The sequence below is a fragment of the Hippoglossus hippoglossus genome, chromosome 16 (genome assembly GCF_009819705.1).
Source record: "Hippoglossus hippoglossus isolate fHipHip1 chromosome 16, fHipHip1.pri, whole genome shotgun sequence".
Lineage (NCBI taxonomy): Eukaryota > Metazoa > Chordata > Actinopteri > Pleuronectiformes > Pleuronectidae > Hippoglossus > Hippoglossus hippoglossus.
The window spans coordinates 26,990,143-27,014,068 of NC_047166.1; the positions used below are offsets into that span (position 1 = coordinate 26,990,143).

Below are 23,926 nucleotides of genomic sequence, written 5' to 3' on the forward strand. Positions count from 1 at the left end.
TGTTGTACGTCATAATTCTGCGACAATAATGTAATTACCGGCGCGGACAAAGTGCATCAAGTAGTGAAAGGTCTGAAAGCGTTTTTTCCTTTTGCCGATGAGCTCACTAGTGAAGTAGTGGTTAGTGAACCACTCGGGGATTTTGAACGCAGCACCTTTTATCTCATTTGTTGACGTGGAATTTACGGTTTTCCAATGAACAATAAAAAGGTCAGTGGCGTGTCGTGGGTGAAACCAGCGGAACCCTCCTTTCTGAGGAAGTTTAAAAATGATGTTGGATACAAAGACGGACCGACCGTTGATACAAAGGTATGTGGTGGTTTGGTTTCTTTAGCTAACTGTTTGTTGTGTCAGCTAGCAGTTAGCTGCCGAAAACGTTAGCCTATTGTAGTGTATGAGATCTAAATGTAAGCTGCTGATGAAATAGTTTGAAACAAGACATATTTGGCATTCGAGATGTTAAGCATCTGTTTCTTATTCAGTAAAGCTGAGGTGTCTGACCCCGGTTTTAACGAGTGTATAGTAAAACCTTTAAATACACTTTATTCACACCATAAGAAGGGAAACATTTGTGAAAGAGATAACGCACTGCAATTTATCTGGTAATGTTGGCTTAGTAGAGCACATGAAATCCATTTTTATCATTTTCTTAAATATTGTGAGGTGGGGAATTATTTCATTTTTAGTAATTTCCCTGTCAATAATTGATAAATCTTGATAAAAAAAATCTTGCATATTTAGAGTATTGGTATCTATGAGTGTGTGAAATCTGGTGCTACTTGATTGAGGGGACTGTTTGGCCATTCTGGTTAGAAATGTGCTGACCTCCCATAAAGCCAGATTGAAAAGAATAAATAATTTATTCTAAACATAATTTAAAGGGGACATTGTATGCCCATTTTACCACAAGTTGATATGGTTCCTTGGGGTCTTAATGAAATGTCTGTAACATACTTTGGTCAAAATACCACAAGGATCATTTAAAACAGCACCCTTTTTACCCTGTATAAAACAGCCCTCCACAGAGTGACCTGTTTTGAGTGCCTGTTCCTTTAAATGCTAATGAGCCAGCTCCCCTCTCCCCCCATGATTTTAAACGATATAAATTACATATTTTATATGATATAAATTATCAAATATGCATCCCATACTTTGTATTCCCCTTCTGTTGTCCTGGAGTTTTAATTTTCCCAATCACAAAATTAAATGTCCCCCTCTGCCCATCCACTACAAGCACACAAGCAGACAGACAGAGAGAGAAAGAGAGGTGGGGGGGGGGGCTATGAAGACCATCATTTACCCCCGAACCCCGACATTCAACGGGTACAACAACAAGCGGAGAAAGCAGAATCGCGGGCTGACCTTATATATATATACAGTCTATGGGGCTGACCAGCGGAGAAATGCGTGTCCCATGTGAACAGCCAGGCGGCTGCCTGCTTGGGAACGGCGCTGCGCTGCCTCGCAGCGGCGCTTCCGCATCCGGTGTACCCCGGCGTAACTACTGTACCCCGGCGTACAGTAGAGCTGAACACTGCGGAAGTCTTCCACACAGCTGGCAGTGTGGAAGACCGCTGCGAGGCAGCGCAGCGCCGTTCTCAAGCGCGCAGCCGCCTGGCTGTTCACACGGGACGTGCATTTCTCCGCGCTGGTCAGCCCCATAGACTGTATATATAAGGTCAGCCCGCGATTCTGCTTTCTCCGCTTGTTGTTGTACCCGTTGAATGTCGGGGTTCGGGGGTTACAGTAGCGCTGAACACTGCGGACGTCTTCCACACTGCTGGCTGTGTGGCGCTGACACAAATTCCAGCTCACGCACGGGAGAGCGAGCGGTCGCTCCCGAGCAGCTGCTGCAGCCTCCCGGTCCCAACGATCCAGACAAATGCCACATGTGAGTGAATCGCGGGCTGACCAGCGGAGAAATGCTCGCCCCGTGTGAACAGCCAGGCGGCTGCGTGCTTGGGAACGGCGCTGAGCTGCCTCGCAGCCTCGCTGCCTCCGGTGTAAACCCGGAAGTAACGGGGGGGGGGAGACTTGTGTCGTTCCTTGTTACGACACAAAACCCAGGAAGCTCATTCGAGTCACTCAAGCATGACGTTTCTGACTTAGAGGAACTATAACAAAACGCGCGAGTGTTTTTTCCCCAGAGTTTTTGGGTTGGTAGACATGCCAGATACCCACATTAACCTGTAGAAGCACTAACAAAGTGGAATTTGCATGCTATGTCCCCTTTAATGCTTGTAGCATACATTGCTGCCAGAAATTTGTAGTTTGAATTGAGCATGAGGCTAAGACTTTTGTTCGCATTTGAGTGAGTGATATAATGCTTTGTTTCATAGAAACAGTGAATTTATTAATCCGTGTATCATTCGTCTTTTTCATATATAATTAGAAAACCAAAATCGGAAAATTAAAAAACAAGTAGTTATTCATTCATGTATCTGATACCAAAAACAAATAAGTTTGTTTTTGGTAGTTTGGTAGTCATATTTATTGTGTAAAATTGCACAAACCTACGTTATTTTACGAAAAGGTACATGGTCCCAGTCTCTACATCACCAATGACAGTAATGTAGCCATATTTCCTGGGAGTGACGGCCACTTTAGCCCTTTGGACCTCATAGTAAGGGGGCATTACGAGGTGCATGGCGAGAGTATCAGCGTGGATAACTCATCTAGCGTGCCAGTAACACACCCGACCCGCTTTTCCTTCCACCGCCCAGCCAGCGCTGCTGCGGGTTCTGCTCCAATGGCTGCTGCAGCTCCAAGAGCCACCGTGACAAGAACATTCCAAAGGTGACGAAATAAACCATTCATTCCTCATATCCAATAGTTTGCTGTTTGTATCACTCAGGATAGGAGCATCACACTAATGTTGCAGTATGATATGATTACCCTTCTGTTCAAGGCAATATGAATTAGTATCTTATTATGCTAGCCATAACTACATACAGTAAGACTTGCATGTATTCACAAATGTGACTTGAGCATATGAGCACTGATAAAAAAAGTACATCTGCAGACGAATGTGCTTTCATTATAATGGCTACATCATGTCACCCAGTCACACACATACTGTATATCTGCATAATTTACCTTGATGCACTGGCTGTATTACAGGAATCAAATTAGTTTTAAAAATGTTTATTTTCACATCAATATTCAGGACCATCTTCATCGCTGAACTTGTAGATGGCAAGTTGGAGACAAGCCAAACGCTAACAGTGCGTTTTTCTGAATTTGAGGCTTATGTTATGGGCATCATGAGTAATGCCAATGATGCCCTTGAACAAGAGGACTCACTCATCCTCACTGACAGCCAGGGAAAACAATCGTGGACTCTGAAGGAACCAGAGGTATAGTTGAAATTATGTCACCCTTGAACCCCTTGAAACCTGGTTTGAATATAAAACATATATCAGTGCATCTAATTTACCTATTCAATGAAGGAAATAGACCTTTACATCATGAAAAATGCAATTAAAACAGTTATCAAATATTGTAGTTTTTCAAACTTTTCTGAATCAAATTTGCAGGTGAGCCCATGGTTTCATCATGCTGCCATAGCCTTATTGGCTGCAGGAGCTGCATTGAAGAGTGGCAGATAAAGTCTTGCCCAAACGTTTTGTGACAACAGAGAATCACTGGACTTTCTGATGCATTGGCTGCACTAGGAAACATACTCTGAGAGTAATGTACAGTAAATATGTGCAATTACGTAGTTTTGCTGCTCTTAATTGTTGTTTTTCCTTGAATAACATTTATAGTCAGCAATTAAAGCACACTCTTTGATGTGCATACTTTCATAAAGCTATTTAATTTAGTTTTACTCGGTTTCAATGCTGTGACAGTGACAAGCTCAGATTTGCACTATTTTATGTTGTATAATTATTAGTATATATAGTTTACATAAAAGTCTACCTTTTTGACAATACTGGTGCAATGTTTTTTTTTTATGTCTTTGTATATAAGATTTTATTTCAACCTAAAAACAAGTCAAGTACAAAAGATTTTAAAGCAATAAAGGTTTATTTGCCAAATTATTCAACTGACAATTTGGTGGCACAGTGGCAGCTATGTGTTGCTTTTTTAAGAGCAACACATAGAGCACATATCAGTCTGTTTACCTACCTACTTAACACCACGGATCAGGAAAAAAACACCACAGCATTTCAGTCCCCTTTTTTAGACATATCTTTCAGTTACATTCATGAGGTACAACACGGCATCCTGGAAAGGAGTATAGTCATTGTTTTCACATGATTAAAAAGAAGAGAGATGTCAGGATAGTTCTCTGCAAAGGCCTGTTCTGCAGCACATCTATCCTCCTCAGATGAATAGGGGCCAGTTCCAAAAACTGACACCCAAGTCAGCAAGGATCTCAACTCTTGCTCATAAATATTCGCCGCAACAGAGACACTGGGCAGCAGCTCCTCAATAATTTTAGCTGCGAGTTCATTGGGTATCCCATGGCCTAAAACAAGGAAACATGGTAACAAATAACTAACAAAGCAATGCCATTTAAGGTTGTATGTGGCTGGAGTGTAAACAAATAACCATTGCTTCTAAAGGGTTGTACATTTTCAGTTTAGCATACCTGGGATCCTGTGTGCATTCCATGATTGCAACACTCTGTCTAGTCCAATTGGGCTCAATTGACATGTCAGGTTTGAGATGCAGAATTTAGTCACATTGTCCCGCATGTTGAGGGGTTCTTGGTCCAGCAGGTGTACCAGGGCCTTTTTCAATGGGTAGTTCACTCGATTGTTCACCTCGGGCAAAATCCTTTCTACTCGAAGATTCTGTTGACCACAAAACATATTTTAGATGAAATATATTTCAGTATTTCAGATGAATATATTTCAGTACGAAATACAACAGCAGAAAATGTAATAGTAGATTATAGAGGAGTTCCTTAAGCAAGGAAAATTAATCCCCATTTACAATGCTTTATCCACATTTTTAAGAAGAATTTTTTTTTTTTTCCTACACTGTAAACCCGAATAAGTAAGCAGTACTCTAGTTCATAAACTCAAAAGTGGGAGTTTTTGAGAACTCAGACATTTTGAGTTTAAGTTACATGTACTTTTTGATTACAGTTAAATTAAATTAGTGATTAACCCAACTCAAATACTTTCAGTAAAAACAACTCAAAAATATCTATTTGCACTACTCATTGCAATAAGTTAAAAGAACGTAATACATACATAAGTATAGAAACCAGGTATTTTGTGTTCAGTAAACTCAATGTTTATTAGTTCATTTTCTAATCATTTCATTACTTACAAAGCAAAAATATTGACTTTGAAACTCAAAAACAATCTCTCGAAACTTAAAACATTTGTGGCAACTGATTGCCTTAATTGCATTGATTACGACTAAATTGAAAAACATGTATTTTTTCTAATCAAAAGACTGAAACAAAAGGAATATTTAAAAAGACAAAAAATACATTACAAATAGAAATAAAACAATTGCAAAGGCACAATTTGAGCCATCTTTGTAAACCTCTCTCTCTTCATAACTCAAACTTTTAAAGTCAAAACATGTACAAAGGCAATGTGCAGTATAGTTTTGGTTTAAATCTACCAACAACTACATAACTCTTAAAGGGATAGTTCCCTGAAAAAGGAAAGTTCACTCATTATCTACTCACCACTATGCCAATTGAGGGGTGGGTGAAGTGTTTGAGTCCACAAAACACTAGTTTTTTTTTACGTTTGAAGAAGGTGCCCATTTACTTCAATTGTATTAGATTTTGCTGCAACGCTGTCTACCCCTGAAACTTCAAAAGTGATGTGTGGACTCCAACACTTTTCATCCACCCCTCCATCGGCATAGTGGTGAGTAGATGATGAGTGAATTTTCTTTTTTCGGGGAACTATCCCTTTAATTTATCACAAAGAAAATAAAAAGGAAACTTTGCCACTGGATGTCCAATCAGTGCTGATGGTAAATGTAATTAATTGATGCAATAAATTCCTCAGTGTGTGCCATACGGACCGAAAAAGATGTGATTTCCTGCTAGAAAAACTGTTCTTCCTGCATCAGTGATGTCAGAGTGATGATGTTGGTGTTCAAGAAAGTGCAATGCATCTTGGTACATGTAAGCACTGCCTGCATGGCTCCATGAGCGGAAGAACACATTTTTCCTTCTTTCTTAATTAATATAGCAGCACTGAGGAATTTATTGCTCTTTTTGCTCTTCACTTTTTTACTGACTGAACATCCACATTAAAAAAAGGCAATGTTTCACTTTCACAAATGTAAAATTACAAGTACAAAGGTAGTGTGTAGTTTGTGCAATGTGGCTTAAAGCCTGTTGCGTACAGCAGATATTTGAACGTCAACATTGGAGCAGTAGTCAACAGACAATGAAACATTCATGTTGTGGGTGAGACTCCAGAGTCCTCTATTCTTTTTCAGAGCTTGAGTTCCACATATATACATCCTCAAATAATTGTTGACAGTCTTCAGTCCTTCAACAATTTCCACTCATTGAGACCAAGTAACATTTTGTGAGTGAATTCAATGGTGTATGTCAGTGTTTTGGGATAGCTGATATGTAGCTCATAGATCATGGCTTAACATTACCACGAAGGATTCAGCAAGTCTTGGGAGGTTGGGAGATTTTCCCTACGTGGTAGTGAACTGGACTCATGGCATTGTTGCTGATGGTTGTAAGGAGAGCCACTGATGCATCCTCAATATCGGGCTCATCTAAATCATCCTGGGAGGAAGAGAGATCATACACTAATCACATCCACTGACACACCATGGGTATCAAGCAAAAACACACTGGCACTTTTATAGAAATTTTGATTAATGTGTAGCTCTAAATAAAATGAAATAAAAATGTGTTCCCATTGCACTAAGCATGTGAAAAGTGCACAAGCTGTCATCATGGAGGCATGGTAACTCTTGAAAAGTGGCTGTGTTTAAATAAAAGTGTCCTGGTGGTGAAATAAGCTGAACATAACTTACAGTGTCAAGTCATATCAGGGGCAGCCACCGTGTGGATATTTTTAAGACATTGTCAAATCTGTTTACACACACATATTCTATAGACAGATTTGCAGATCCATGTACACATTCACATATCCGATTACACACAGACGGACTGAGGCTCAGATTTGTCAATAGTTTTGCTACAATAATTGCCCCATAGTCCTGAGTATCAAATAAGAAATAGCTAACTAAAGTTGTAGCTCTAATTTGATCTCATTGAAGCCAAGCAGATAGGAGGAAAGTCTGTGTCATATGTTCACACATACAGTGCCTTGCATAAGTATTCACCCCCTTTGGACTTTTCTACATTTTGTCATGGTATAACCACAGATTAAAATTTATTTCATCGTGAGTTTATGTAATGGACCAACACAAAATAGTGCATCATTTGGAAGTGGGGGGAAATATTACATGGATTTCACAATTATTTACAAATAAAAATCTGAAAAGTGTTGAGTGCATATGTATTCACCCCCTTTACTGTGAAACCCCTAACAAAGATCTGGTGCGACCAATTGCATTCACAAGTCACATTTGCAAGTCACATAATTAGTAAATAGGGTCCACCTGTCTGCAATTTAATCTCAGTATAAATACACCTGTTCTGTGACGGACTCAGAGTTTGTTGGAGATCATTACTGAACAAACAGCATCATGAAGACCAAGGAGCTCACCAAACAGGTCAGGGATAAAGTTGTGGAGAAATATGAAGCAGGGTTAGGTTATAAAAAAATATCCAGAGCTTTGAACATCTCTCTGAGCACCATAAAATCCATCATAAGAAAATGGAAAGAATATGGCACAACCGCAAACCTACCAAGAGGAGGCCGTCCACCCAAACTGAAGAGTCGGACAAGGAGAAAATTAATCAGAGAAGCAACCAGGAGGCCCATGGTTACTCTGGAGGAGTTGCAGAGATCCACAGCTGAGGTGGGAGAATCTGTCCACAGGACAACTATTAGTCGTCTACTCCACAAATCTGGCCTTTATGGAAGAGTGGCAAGAAGAAAGCCATTGTTGAAAGGGATCCATAAAAAATCCCGTTTGGAGTTTGCCAGAAGCCATGTGGGAGACACAGCAAACATGTGGAAGAAGGTGCTCTGGTCAGATGAGACCAAAATTGAACTTTTTGGCCTCAATGCAAAACGCTATGTGTGGCGAAAACCCAACACTGCCCATCACCCTGAGCACAACATCCCAACAGTGAAATATGGTGGTGGTAGCATCATGCTGTGGGGATGCTTCTCTTCAGCAGGTACAGGGAAACTGGTCAGAATAGAGGGAAAGATGGATGGAGCCAAATACAGGGAAATCCTTGAAGAAAATCTGATGCAGTCTGCAAAAGACTTGAGACTGGGGCGGAGGTTCATCTTCCAGCAGGACAATGACCCTAAACATACAGCCAGAGCTACAAAGGAATGGTTTGGATTAAAGAATGTTAATGTCTTAAAATGGCCCAGTCAAAGCCCAGACCTCAATCCAATAGAGAATCTATGGCAAGACTTGAAGATTGCGGTTCACAGACGGTCTCTATCCAATCTGACTGAGCTTCATCTTTTTTGCCAAGAAGAATGGACAAACCTTTCCATCTCTAGATGTGCAAAGCTGGTAGAGACATACCCCAAAAGACTTGCAGCTGTAATTGCAGCGAAAGGGGGTTCTACCAAGTATTGACACAGGGGGGTGAATACTTATGCACCCAACAGATGTCAACTTTTTTGTTCTCATTATTGTTTGTGTCACAATAAAATTTATTTTGCACCTCCAAAGTACTATGCATGTTTTGTTGATCAAACGGGAAAAAGTTTATTTAAGTCTATTTGAATTCCAGTTAGTAACAGTACATAATGGGAAAAAGTCCAAGGGGGGTGAATACTTATGCAAGGCACTGTAAATCAGTTGGTCGTTGCAGTCACAAAAATTATAAAGTGAGTTACATACATTTAACCTTTAAACTTACCTTGCAAAACAAGACGATGAGCAACAGGTGGCAGAGGCTAACATTAGCTTTTGGCTTTCACAAGAAGATGAGCATACTCCAACACAGACTGGTTCACCTGGATGTTAAAATCAGAGTTTCCATTATGAACACATTCAAAAAATAACTGACTGCTATGTATCATGGCGTTTGGCATCAACACTTTACAACACATCATTTCAGTTAGCTAAGTTCCCGACAAGGCTAATTGCTAGCTTAGCTGTGTAGCTAAAGTGGCTCACATTCTTAATTTCACACTGAATACTTACAATTATTGCAATGGCGCTGATAACTGAGTAGTAGAAACAGTCTGCAGGTCTTCTCGGTTGTTCTCTGTAGGGACAAGTCTGGTGCGTGCTACCTGCCGAAACATGTCCGGTGCGTGGTCAATTTGCTGCTCAAACGAAAGTCGACCGTTAGAACAGGAAGTGAACGCTTAAACTTCAACATAAAATCGTGTAGGTACTTCCTGTAGAAGCGATTTTGTATTTTATTAACATTTAATAAGTTAGTTAACACTGTAACTGTCATGACTCTGAGCTCTATTTTATTAAACAGCTTTTGGATTTTGTTGGACACTTTTTGATTCTGGACATTTTTCTTTTTCCCTGAGTTCTTGTTATCCTGCTTTATTTTCAAATGATGCTCCTTGTGTGTCTCTTTTGTCTTTGTCCTGTTCCCGCTCTTGTGATTTTCTTCACCTGTTCCTAATGCGTTTCACCTGTGTCCAGTCATCCTGCCTCCCTATGTATTTATTTATCTCACAGCGACGCCACTAGACTGTCCCGCGTCCGTCACTGTCAGTGCACCTTTTATGGACAAACTAACATTACGATGGCTGAATTTGAGTGTGAGTCTTGCAATTTTACCGTGTCAAAGCTGAGGGAAAGCATCATTTCTCTGAAAGCTGAACTCAAGGAGAAAGACAAGCTCATCATGGGCTTCACCACTATCGCCACGACTCAGGCATCACACATCGCGGCCTTGAAAAACTCTGGTTGCAGCTATAACCTGAATGCAACCAAGCCAAGTCTCCATGGCCACTCTGCTCCAGGGTTGGAAAACGATCCTACACTGCCGTGGCTTGGCTCCACCATCAAGATCGAGTTCAAGATCCCAAGTCTACTCCAGCACAGCCTGATGATCCGTGGGTGACAATGGGAGCAAAGCCAAAAATAATAGCCAGCTCCACTCCGTACCATGCTCCAGTAAAGTCGCGATCACCCCAGGGCGGTCGTACCGTGAAGGCCCCGACTACTCCCTGCAAACAGGAGCAGTGGATTGTAGTCAGACTGTACTTTTTTCAGCTCTCCCCGGACCACTGGTAAAGGTGGAGGGGTAGCCACTGTATCTAAATCCATCTTTCAGTGTAGACAGTCGGTAACTGTCACCTATTCTAGTTTCGAGCTTCAGCTGTTCATACAGCACGGGTGAGGAGGCATTTAACTTGAGTTAAATGCCTCCTCCCCCGTGCTGTAGTGTACCGTCCCCCGAAATTCAACAAGGACTTTATGCAAGAGTTTGCTGAATTCATAGCGGGTATTTCAATGGATTATGACCACTTTTTAATTTGTGGGGATTTTAATGTACATATATGCTGTGAAACTAAACCTATGGCTAAAGACTTCTTAAATCTTATAAATTCCTTTAATCTCAACCAGTCAGTGTCTGGACCCACACATGAAAAGGGGCACACATTAGACCTTGTGTTGTCTTATGGCCTACACGTTCATGTCAATGAAATCTGTGATACTTGTATATCAGATCATCTGCCGGTTTTATTTACGATTACTGTCCCTGGCTCATTAGTCAAGCCAGCTCCTCCTGCACGCTGCCACCGTATAATTAATAGTCAAACTCCGTTGCATTTCTCTGCTATTTTTAAAGACTATGTGCTCTATAACTTGGATGGTAGTGATGTTCTCAGTGCTGATGAGCTTATCTCTCTTTTTAATTCAACCTGCACATGCACTCTGGACTCTGTTGCTCCTTTTGAGGATGAATTGCACTAAAGCACTTTCAGAGCCATGGCTAAACGACTCTACCCGCGGTCTCAGACGTTTATGTCGGCAAGCAGAGAGAAGGTGGAAAAAGGACAAACTCAGAGTATCATATGAAATCTTACAGAGCTGTCTATCTGATTACCAGAAAGCGGTAAAATCTGCAAAAACTAAGTTTATATCTAACCTGGTCTCCAATAACTATCACATGCCTCAGGTTCTTTTTAATATTTTTAATAATATCAGAAACCCCGGTAGTCGTACTCCTATTCTGCCTACACCTGTCCTCTGTGATTCCTTTCTTGAATTTTTTGTTGAAAAAATTCCGTTTCTTAGATCATCCTTAACTATGTCCAATGACCATCAACCCCCTATCCCTCCCATGCGCCCAGCTGTCTTTGGTCAATTCAAGCCCATATCAATATCCTTCCTATCCGAGGTGGTTCACCATCTGCGACCCACAAATTGCCCTTCCGATAGCATACCCGCCAGTCTTCTTAAAGAAGTCTTCGACACTGTTGTCCCATGTATTCTGTCATTGATTAACACCTGTCTTCTCTCTGGTAGTGTCCCAGCTGCCTTTAAACATGCTGTTGTACAGCCCTTGTTAAAGAAAAAAAAAACCTTGATCCCTCTATTCTCTCTAATTTCAGGCCCATTTCTAAGCTGCCTTTCCTGTCCAGAATCCTAGAGAAGGTAGTTCTCACCCAGTTGCAGACATTTCTTATCAACAATAATGTATATGAAAAGTTCCAGTCAGGTTTTAAACCGCATCACAGTACCGAAACAGCTCTTTTAAGAGTTTTTAACAATTTGATTTTAACTGTTGATTCAGGAGATTCTGCTGTCCTAGTGCTCCTAGACTTGATGTCCGCTTTCGACACGGTCGATCACACAATCCTAATATCAGGCCTGGAAAACATTGTAGGGATTTAAGGTACAGCACTTGGGTGGTTTGAGTCGTACTTAACAGATAGGAGTTTCTCTGTCCACCTGGGTGACTACTCCTCTGGGAAGGCCCCACTTACATGTGGGGTACCTCAAGGATTCGTTCTAAGGCCTGTCCTTTTCTCCGTATATATATGTGCTGCCCCTAGCATACATTTCTGAAAAATATGTCTCCTTTCACTGCTTTGCAGACGACATTCAAATATACTTGCCCCTGAACCATAAAACTGAGACATCACTGCAGCCCCTGCTTGACTGCTTAAATGACATAAAATCATGGATGGATTCAAACTTCCTCAAATAAAACAACTAAGACTGAGGTTATCATATTTGGACAATCAGAACTACATTAATAATTGTATTTTATTTCTATTACTTGCACTATTATGTATTACGTTTTACTGTCCTTTTGTTGTACTCCTGTAAAGCACTTTGGTCAACCAAGTTGTTTTAAATGTGTTTATATAAATAAAATTGACATTATCTAAATTGAGAATATCGTTCTGGCACTCAATATGTATAAGTAGAACTTTCAAACAATTGAGTTTCCACTACTTAATCCAATTAAGTAATTTGAGCATTCGGGTTTACAGTGTATCTTTCTTATGTTTGAATATATTAGTTGTACTGTTTGCCAGTATTGCAAAAACCTCACCCTTGTTGATGTTGTTTGAAGGTATGGTGGTTGTGTCTGTGTCTTGACAGCTTCTCTTGCATGTACAGGCACATGTAAAACTCCCTGCCATGGTCGACCCTGAGTTGGTCCCACATCCCATGGTTGACCACTGCAGATCTGGGGTAAAATAATGTGCACATGTGCTGCACTGAACTTACCTGATCCAATAAGAAAAAGACACTATATTCAATAAAAAGACAATATACATAGCACAGAAAGGATTATGATGATAACATTGGTTCTGAATGTATTCACCTATAAACTTCCTCATAAATTACAAGATTGTTTTTCACTGGCATGGTGGCATTGGTAATAAGTTTGCTGCTGTAGCCATCCACTGCCAAGACGTGTGTCACTCCAAACATCATAAGCTTCTCATTTTGATCAGGGTGAAGTTTATGGCCCACGTATTCTGCATAAGGGACTGGATTTAGATTACGAGCACCCTGAAGAAAAAAAAAATTATATTATTAATGCATGCAATACATTAATGCATGCAATACATATTTGTCACAATAGCCCACAGTATTCACAACATGTTTTTACCAAAAGGAAATTCTTAAATGCAGGGGCTGCTTATAATAATCTAGTTGTTTTAAGTTCAACTCCTAAATAGATGTTTCTATAGGTGATGTACATCAGCATGTCTATTATTGTTTTTATATTATTATTAGCTTACAATATACTTTTTTTTACCATAATACTAACCTGACGTTGGAATTCATTGTATTGAATTCATTCGTTGTATTCATTCTCCTGTATGCACTCCCATTGAAGACAGATAGCCAGTCATTAACTTGCGGCCATAAGATGGGCCCGTCTGTTAAGAAAACAAGACTAGGTCAAAACCTAGTATGTGGCTGGACAGTGTATGAATTTGTACAGCACTTGTCATATAGTAGTTGTAACTAAAGGTACTGTACACAACAACTGTACAAAACAGTTAAGAGAGAGTTAACATTTAGGTTTTTTTCTATATGTTTTACATATTTCACTTTTAATACATTAATTATTAAGTTAATAATTAATGCTAAGTGTAAATGACCCCACAACAGTGTTTCATGTGTGTACAGTTTTTTTGCATAAATGTATTTGTTATAGGCTATTGCTTTTGCTTCATTTACCATGAACACAGACGTGCTTTATTTTGAAAAGACACTACGCATGAATGTGCGTAAATTGACAGTTTACACTAGTCTGGTGAAGGCGCACAGATAATTTACGTTATTTTGTGAATCTAAATAGTTAGTTTCTTGCTTGAAAAAAATTCCTCTTGTGGTCCAGCCAAATATAGCCAAGATAGGCAGGACATAAAATTTGAAAACGTGAATTAAAACTTGCCTCATAAATGGATCCGATCACAGCTCCAGTTCTGTGTACATGTCTTTTTCGCTTAAAGTCATGCTTAACACAGAATCTAACACTCATTTCCGAGCATCGCTGGATACCCATCTGCTGCAGCGTGGTGGAAATCTCTGACTTCCGGGTCACACAAATCATACAAATTAAATATCAAAATCAAGTTCGGCCCGTGACCCGTTTTTTCATTTTCCTATTTTTGATCTGAGCGAAAAAATCTAAACTATGAAAAACAAACCGTTATTCGTTTTTTGGTATCAGATTCAAAAATGAATATCGAAATAATGACTCAATTTATAATTGAATATGAAAAGAACGAATGATACACGGATTTACACTGATTCTTATTATTGTTTTCTACTTAATACCACATCAGGACCACAGTTATTATGCAACAGCAACTTTGTAATAATAGGTTGTAGTTCTTCCTATGAACTGGAACCTTCTGAGATTTCTGGTAGAAATGGTTTAAGAAAAACCTATTTGTCCCTGTTCCCATTTCCCCTTCTCAGCGTGACGTGATGCCAGCACTGGATGATGACAGTGGGAGCGATCGAGAGGATGAGCTACCTCAAGTTGTGGTCCTTAAGGGTGGAGACCTGACGGCAGAAGAGGTGAAGAAGATCAACGCTGAAATGCATACTGGTGGTGGTAGTGCAGAGAAGGGTAAGAATGAAGGAGCAAGAGCACATGAAGAATCGTGTAATCCTATTTTTCTTTTTTTATTATATCACTGCTGACCAAATTTAAGGGGATACGTTTTTACTAAAATCCCTAACCCTAACCCTTTTTTGTTTTGTTTTTTTATAATTTTATTTTAAAAGAGGAACAGAACAAGAAACAACATGGGGTTGGTTACATAAACAAACATACAAACAAGTTAGGGGTGTTGTACAATAAACATATGAATCATATATCCTGTAGAATTTAAAGATATTCAAAGTTTTAACAGCCTATTTGTTGGCCGATCTGGAAATTAGAGCTCAGGAACATCGCACTTGAACTCTGTAAGACTGATTTGTTATAATGAAAATGATTACAAGTCGCATGTTAGAAATGGTGTCCTATAGAAATACATTTTGAGCAGTGATTTTAAAGATCTGTAATGAGTTGGCGAGCCTAATCTCATCAGGCAGGGAGTTCCAGAGCCCTGGCAGAGAAAGCCCTGTCACCTAGAGTAGCCAGCCTTGACCTAGGGACAGCCAACAGGGACAGGCTGGCCGATCTCAGGTTACGACCGGGATTATAGGGAGTTAAGAGCTGTGAAATGTATGTGGGGGCCAGCCCATGTTGAGCTTTAAAAGGAATACGAATGCCGCTCACTGCTAATTTACAACAAGCCGGCTCTGTTAGATATTGAGCTGAGAGCCAGGATTACAACACAACGGGAAGTTAGGGACTGCTATGCTATAATTTTCACAGAAACCTGGATTTCAGCCAAATTGCCGGAATCCATCATACAGCTACAGACTCGCTCCGTTCACTGTGGAGACCGCACCGCTACCTCCGGTAAGGCTAAAGGGGGTGGCATGTGTGTGTTTATCAACACCTCATGGTGTGGAGAAGTACAGCCTGTCCACAAACATTGTTAGCCAGCCTTTGAGCTGCTGTTGTTGAAATGCCGACCCTATTATCTACCATGGGAATTTGATGCTGTGTTTTTAGCCGTTGTTTACATTCCTCTGCGAGCAAAACCATCAGCAGCACTCTGCAAAGTCCAAGATGTCATCAGCGCAATGGAAACGACTCACCTTGATGCTGCGTTCATTGTCACGGGAGACTTCAACCACTGCAACCTACGGACGGTGCTCCCGAAATACTTCCAGCATGTAAACGTTCCCACACGAGATCGGAATATGCTGAATCATGTTTACAGCAACATCCGTGGTGCATACAAAGCTGCCCCCCACACCCACTTTGGACTCTCAGACCACATCTCCCTGTTCCTGTACACGGCCTACAGACAAAGACTCAAACAAACAAACCCAAGTAAAACTCTGGTCTTCAGAAACTGGGGAGCATCATGCAGGACTGTTTCTCACAGACAGACTGGGATGTGTTTAAAGCTGCAGCCACATTGGAGGATACTTCCAACAACTAATTGTACCTTTTTTTTGTACCCATTTGTGACTTGGTACATTAGCACCTGTGTTGATAACATTGTGCCCACCATACAAGTCAGGAAGTTTCCAAACCAGAAGCCCTAGATGAACAGTCAGGTTCTTCACATGCTGCATGCTCGGTCTCTTGCATTTCGATCAGGGAACGAGATGGAGTACAAAGCGGCAAAGTACAAACTCAGAAAAAACATCTGAGGCTAAAAAGGAGTACAATGAGAAACTGGACAGCTTGTACTACTTCTACTACTGCTGAGGCCGGGCGGATGTGTCTGGGCCTGCAACACATCAAAGATTATAAGGGCACCACGACAGAGATCACCAACTCCACTATCGAGTGCCTAAACAGCTCCCCGAATTCTACGCCTGTTTCGATACCTCCAGCAGCAACTCACAAGGGAGGCACTCAGAATCAGAATTCTTTTTATTGCCAAGTATATTTATATATACAGGAAATTGCCTTGGTGTGGTTGGTGCCTTTGGACATAACAACAAATCGGACATAAAACAACAATATATACAGAAAAAAACAATAGGCACGTGCGGTGCTAAGGTGCAGTGATTGGTTCCGGATAGTGCCAACAATATATAAGTTATGTGCGGGGGGGGCAGAGTCAGTGTGATGCAGGGGGCTTGTTTGTGAGCCCCACTGCCATGGGGAAAAAACTGTTCAGGTGGCGCGAGGTTTTGGTCTTGATGGCCCGGAACCTTTTTCCAGATGGGAGTCTCTGGAATAGGTGGTGGCCGGGATGGGAAGGATCAGCAATGATCTTGCCTGCTCTCTTCCTGGTCCTGGAGTGGAACAGGTGTAGGAGAGCCGGCAGGTCACAGCCGATGACCTTCTCAGCTGACCGAATGATCCGCTGCAGTCTGCCCTTGTCCTTGGCAGTGGAGGCAGCGAACCAGACGGTGATTGATGCAGTGAGGATGGACTCAATGATGGCCGTGTAGAACTCGACCATCACTTTCTGCGGCATGTTGAATTTCTTCAGTTGCCGCAGGAAGAACATCCTCTGCTGGGCCTTCTTGGTGATGGTGGTGATGTTCTCAGCCCACCTCAGGTCCTGTGCAATTATAGTCCCCAGGAATCTGAAAGACTCCACTGTTTTAACTGGGGAGTCGCACATGGTGAGGGGGGCGGTTTGGGCTGGGCTCCTCCTGAAGTCTGCTATCATCTCTACAGTTTTCGAAGCGTTCAGCTCCAGGAAGTTCTGGCTGCACCAGGAAGCCAGGCTGTCAACTTCCTCTCTGTAGGCGGCCTCGTCCCCATTGGAGATTAATCCAATTAGGGTTGTGTCGTCTGCAAACTTCAGGAGTTTGACAGAGGGGTGGTTGGAGATGCAGTTGTTGGTGTAGAGGGAGAAGAGTAGAGGGGAGAGCACACAACCTTGTGGGGCTCCAGTGCTGATGGTCCGGGGCTCAGAGACAAGCTTGCCCAGCCTCACGCGCTGCTTCCTGTCTGTCAGGAAGTCAGTGATCCACCTGCAGGTGGGCTCAGGCACGCTCAGCTGTGTCAACTTGTCTCGGAGAAGAGCTGGGGCGATAGTGTTTAATGCGGAGCTGAAGTCCACAAACAGGATCCTGGCGTAGGTGCTGGGGGAGTCAAGGTGCTGGAGGATGAAGTGGAGTCCCATGTTGACTGCGTCGTCTACAGACCTGTTGGCTCTGTAGGCAAACTACAGTGGGTCGAGGAGGTGGTTGGTTATGGCCTTGAGGTGGGTCAGCACGAGGCGCTCAAAGGTCTTCATTACTACAGAGGTCAGGGCGACTGGTCTGTAGTCATTAAGGTCTGTGATCCTCTGCTTTTTGGGAACGGGGATGATGGTGGATGTTTTGAGGCAGGCAGGTACCACGCATTCAGCCAGTGAGGTGTTGAAGATGTCCGTGAACACTGGAGACAGCTGGTCCGCACAGTACCTGAGTGTGGAGGGGGAGACAGCGTCTGGTCCAGCTGCCTTGCGGGGGTTCAGTCTCTTCAGTAGTTTGTTGACATCTCTCTCCTGAATGGAGAGAGGTGTGATGGGGGGAGGGGGCAGTCTGGGACCATTTTGTGGGTGGGGGAAGTGTCTTTGTCTAGGCTGGGAAGAAGAGGTGTGATAGCTGTGGGGGGGGGGTTCAGAATGTGGGGTAGGGTTAGAACTGGTCCATTGTCTGTCGAATCTGCAGTAGAACTCATTCAGGTCGTTTGCAAGTTGAAGGTCTTCCACAGAGTGGGGGGATTTGGTTTTGCAGCCGGTGATCACCCGAAGGCCTTTCCAGACTGACGAGGAGTCGTTGGCTGCAAATTGATGTTCCAGCTTCTTTGAATACTGTCGTTTGGCCTCCTTAATCTCCTTGCCAAACGAGTATTTAGCCAGTCTGAACCTATCCTTGTCCCCAGTCTTGAAGGCCACCTCTTTCTCCAAACGAAGCTGTTTGAGTTTTGCTGTGAACCAGGGCTTGTCGTTGTTGTAACTCACCCTGGTGCGTGTTGGAATACATCTGTCCTCACAGAAGCTGATGTATGACGTCACAGCATCTGTAAATTCGTCCAGGCTGTTGGAAGAAGTTCTAAAAATGTCCCAGTCTGTGTTGTCCAGGCAATCACGCAGCTCCTCCACAGCTTCACTGCTGCTCCAGTTCTTAGATCGCAGCACAGCAGAAAGTTTGAGTTTCTGTCTGTAGGCCGGGATCAGATGAATAAGCGCGTGGTCGGATAGACCCAGAGCAGCGCGGGAAACTGCATGATAAGCCCTGCTGATGGTACTGTAGCAGTGGTCCAGAGTATTCTCCCCTCTGGTCGGGCATTTAACAAACTGTTTGTATTTGGGGAGTTCCTGAGTTAAGTTGCCCTTATTAAAGTCCCCAATGACAATAACAGGGGAGTACGTGTTCTCTCTCCTTCTCTCCACTCCTAGTATCTGATCAGCGAGTTGACGCTGAGCCTCGCGCACGTCAGCTTGCGGTGGGATGTAAACTCCGGCCAGGATAAAAGAAGTGAATTCACGGGGAGAGTAAAACGGTCTGCAGGTGATGAAAAAAGATTCCAGGTCAGGAGAACAGGATTGTAAAATCACTTTCACGTCGCTGCACCAGCCATGGTTTATATAGAAACAAATCCCTCCGCCTTTTGCTTTGCGTGAGAGGATCGGGTCGCGGTCCGCGCGTAACAGCTGAAAGCCGGTCAGCTGTGCGGCAGAGTCCGGTGTAGATTCCGTCAGCCACGATTCCGTAAAACACAAAACAGAAGAAAGGGAAAAGTCTCTATTTGTCCTGATGAGAAGGCGCAGTTCATCCATCTTATTGCACAGTGAGCGGACATAGGAGAGGAGTATACTCGGGAGAGGCGAGCGTAATCCTCTCTCCCTGAAGCGCACCAGGGCCCCAGCGCGCTTTCCTCTCCGTCTCCCCGCCGCAGTCTCGCTGCGTGACCGAGGACCACGGCACCTTTGATAAGTAAATCCACTAAATCCACGGAAGAGGCGAGAAAGTTGGGAAATAAATCAGATGGTGTTGTGTCCCTGATGTTAAGTAGCTCGTCCATCGTGAAAATAATCCGAGTTGAGTCGCAATTAACTGAGTTAAAGACTAAAAACAAACAAAAAAGTGCGCACCAACACACCGAGGCGGCCGTTCGAGGCGCCATCATCAATACAGACTCACACACCCAGACCACACAACCTGGCTGATGTTCTCCACCTGTTTCAAAACCACCACCATCATCCCAGTTCCCAAAAGGAGACCAGTGACTTGTCTGAATGACAACAGGGCAGTTGCACTAACTCCAATCATCACTAAGTGTTTTGAGAGAGTGTTTCTGCCCCGAACTCGGAGATAAATACCTGAGACGCTTGACCCCTTGCAGTACGCCTACCGCCCAAACAGAAGTACCTCGGACTAGGGGTGGGTGATATATTGAATATACTTGATGTATCACGGCTTGTTCCACGTGCGATGTATAAAATGACTATATAGCGACCATCGAGTATAAATTGTCACGTGAATGTTTTAAGCCGTTTTAATGTTTTTCAATTCGGCTTCTTATCGATTCCCCATTTCGATTCAAAAATGTAACATGAAGCACAGCTACTGTGCTTCATGTTACACCGGGGCAGCAGGAGTAACGACTTATGGTAGACATGCAACATTACAAAAGAAAACCCACACAACTCATCTCAGAGCCTTATCAGACATGCTCAATGTCTTTAACCCAACAGTGTAAATTAGTAGTAACTGAGATAGAGGCAATGTTGAATCTTTTTGCTTTGAAAATACTGGTGTTTAAATTAACCACTCAACACAGTCATATTTGTGGATAATTAGTAGAAGAAAATGTTCTAATTGTCCCTGTAAACTAATGTTACATAAATATTTGTCATCTTTAAGATCTGTGATGAATATTAATCTCTCGTATATTTCATAACAACACAGCCGAAATCAGTAGCAGTTGAACCATTTTTGGATAATTACGTTCTCAGCTGCTTGTTGTATGTCTTATTTATAGGAAACCTACCGAAATAATTCGTACAAGTCATGTTAGTCAGCTTGCTCTCCCTAGCTCTACTGGAAGTGCTAGTGAGGTGCTACTAGCGCTAGCTGAAGATGACACACTCTTTCAGATCGACGCCGTGCTGCCTTAAATGTTTGATGAGCTTCCCACATGCATTGCACTTTGCCTTGTCGTCGTTCTCTTTTTTAGAATCAAGCCACACTTCTGACCGTTTATCGTCATCTTAGCCATGTTAGCCATGCATGCTAGGTCGCGTCTAAACAAATGGACAGGCTGCGTAGTGCATGACGTAGGCAGGTTCTGGCAGATACATATGCCGTCCTTACAGTTTAGGGTCAAGGAGGTTGGAAAAGATGGAGAACAGTTTTTTGGGGTTCGAAAATGAGGATTGAATTTTAGTTTGGTAAAAATAGCTTTTGGCTGCAGAAATAGAGACAGCGAAAGAGGAGAGAAGAGATGGAAAATTGAGCAGGTTGTCAGGGTGTTTAGATTTTCACCATTTCCTTTCTGATGCTTGCATAGTGGCTCTGTCATCGCGCACCGAGTCAGACAACCACAGACCTGGGGAGACTTGCGCACCTATCCTGAAGTAAGCGGACAGAGTAGAAAGGAGAGTGTCTGTGGCAGAGTTAGGATGCATGAGTGAGAAAGAGTCAGATGAAGGGAGGGCTGAAAAAACAGGAGGCCAGAGAGAGGGATCGAATGTTACGGCGGACAGGTACTGAGTCTGTTGATGTGGTAGGGTTGTCAGATTGTGAGAGTTGGAGAGAGTAAGAGATAAAGAAGTGGTCAGAGATGTGAAGTGGGGTTACAGTGAGGTTAGATGTAGAGCATTTTCTGGTGAAAACATAGTCAAGGTGGTTACCAGCTTTGTGAGTAGGAGGGGCAGGACTGATTGAGAGAGCAAAGGAAGAAAGTAAAAGTAGTAGGTCAGATGACTTCTCTGTCTGGACGTTGAAGTCACCCAGAAGGACAAGTGGAGGGACATTTTCTGGGATGTTCGATAGGAGGACATCTAATTCCTCCAAGAAATCTCCCAAAGGACGTGGTGGACAGTAGAGGACAACAATTGTTAATTGTACTGGATGATTAACTGTCACAGCATGAAATTCAAATGACAATGGGGTAAAATGTGGTTTCAGTGAGAGCTAAGAAGTCAAGTGATTGCTTGGTAGCAAAGCCAGAGACGAAGTCTGTCTTGCAGGTAGCTGACTGGCAGTTCCAGAGGCCACCTGTTCCAAGGTGTTGGGTATGTGTGGAACGGGTGGGATAGATAAGTGAGGAAAGGTTACGGTAATGGTGTGAACGAGTGCGAGGCCTATAGTATCTACGAGAAGATATGCGAACAGGGATGGAAATTATACACATATTCAAATAAAAGTAAGGAGAGCAGCGTTATACTTAGCCTCCCCAGAAACTCCTTTGTCTTTATCCTCCGAGTCTTCACTGACGCTGAAGCTGACGTTTCACACAAATTCTGTTTTTTAAACACCAGAGTCAATTATGGTTGGCTACAGCTGTGCTGACCACATCCCCTGCTAAGGAGTCAAATCAGGCACCAGGTGGTAATGGCCCAGCAATAGAAACTCAGCAGAGCTCAACAGCAAAAGACACTTCTCATCTTAATCAGCGAAGAGGTACATGTATTCTGTTGCTTTCGCAATTTCCTTAACTGCATCTAGGAGAGCCAGCAGATTTTTGTACAACCTCCAGAACCCAGGAAGAAGGCTGGGAATTGGACTGTGTGGCTGGCACTGGCCACTGGGAGTGACAGGTCATTTGTACGTCATCCTCTGCTCCTGCATCATCCGGGTCTACAAATTATATTGTTTAGCATATCAAAAAAGCACTTAAAACATGTGGTTATCCTAACTGGGCCTTTGTCCAAACAACAAAAAGGAGAAACGGAACAGTTAGGGAGTGAATACAAAGTCGTGAAACAAAAACCCAATCCGTAATTAACAACAGTTAGTTACAAAAACAACCTGCTGAAAGATGTTGCATGTTGAAGTTTTGTGTAAATACAGACATGAATTCAGCCTAGTGCAGCTTTTCGGCTGTAAGTTACAGACATATCTCCAGGCAGCTCTCTTTGTCACGCCCAGGCCATACTGGCTGCGGTTCAGCGCCGGGCTCCTCTCTTTTTCAGTCTACTGCGAAAATGAAAATATGAACTAGTTCACGTTGATTTGTTCCATTTTTTTATTGGGATGGTTTTTATTTATCGATGGTGTCGGATCATGTCTGCGTGTCGCTCCGCTCACTTTAACACTGAGTCCTGACTGTGTGCATCACGTCTTGTGTTGTACTGAGCACAAAATGTTGACGAGTCATTTTTAATGATGTTTAAATGCAGCCTCAAAAACTCTGGCGAACAATAAGTTACTTCATGTACTGATCAGGTCCTAATAACTGATGAGTGTTTATTAGTTAATGTGAGACCAGGTCAGAGTGTAGGAGGTGTGCGTGCGTGGGTGCGGGCACGCTATCTGTGAGCACATTTTCGCCTGCTCCTGGTATTTCACATGATGGCGTAATACGATGATTTAAACAATGAACGTGACATTCACTCTCGCTGTAGTGAACGTGTGGTGGAAATTTGACCTGGTGAGGCTTCTAAAATAAAGAGACACAAGCAGAAATGGTTTACATGAACAGAGATAATATATAGTATAGTATATTGATATAATTTTCCATTACAATGTCACTCACATTCATCATTTGTAAACTGATTCATTGTCATCGCAACAAATATGAAAACTTGGACAATGTATGTGATGGTGGGGCACTCCATTTGGCAGTGCGCAGCAGGAACGATAAAGACACAGATAGGAGAAGTAAATGACTTATGACAGAGGTGATCAAAATTGTTTAAAACAACTTTTGTACAGTCCAGAACATGTTTGAAGAGACCCAAAATGAACACTGTAAGTGGACTTAGTGGAGCTGTGCATGACTGCCTGGGTGTCTGCCCCAGGCTAGGTGGTGCTGAGGCTGGGTGTCTTTGTTTTTGCACAAACCTAATGAATCTCTCATCCTTCTTTTCTGCAGACGATGGACCTCCTCCTGGCGGTAAAATCTTTTTCAAGAAACCAGCCAAGCGCTCGTCCTCAGACAAATTCCAGGGGCTCACTTCCAGCTCCAGCAAGAAGAAGAAGAGTGATGAAGGGGAGAAGAAGGAGATGAAATCTGGAAAGAAAGTAAAGAATAATAGTCTTCTGTCATTTGGAGGGGATGAGGAGAAAGACGAGGACTGAAAGACTTGTCATTGCAACAGATTAGTCAAGGAAGTATAGAGGCTGACCAATGAGGATTTTTGGGGTCAATGTCAGTATATCAACAGATGTCTGT

At 42.5% G+C, this 23,926-nt stretch overlaps 1 protein-coding gene across 1 annotated transcript; it reads left to right on the top strand.

Moving 5' to 3' along the window:
• Positions 1-4: 4 nt before the first annotated feature.
• On the top strand, positions 5-23,926 carry kiaa1143 (KIAA1143 ortholog). Its single transcript, XM_034611255.1, has 3 exons — positions 5-309; positions 14,482-14,635; positions 23,627-23,926. The coding sequence occupies exons 1-3, from the start codon at positions 196-198 to the stop codon at positions 23,830-23,832; spliced, it is 474 nt and encodes a 157-aa protein (XP_034467146.1). The 5' UTR covers positions 5-195; the 3' UTR covers positions 23,833-23,926.

Bases quoted from the DNA above. Each gene is read 5' to 3' on its own strand.
- kiaa1143 (XM_034611255.1), top strand. From the start codon at position 196: ATGAACAATAAAAAGGTCAGTGGCGTGTCGTGGGTGAAACCAGCGGAA. The intron at 310-14,481 runs GTATGTGGTGGT...TCCCCTTCTCAG, and splicing joins GACCGACCGTTGATACAAAG to CGTGACGTGATGCCAGCACT. The intron at 14,636-23,626 runs GTAAGAATGAAG...TCTTTTCTGCAG, and splicing joins TGGTGGTAGTGCAGAGAAGG to ACGATGGACCTCCTCCTGGC.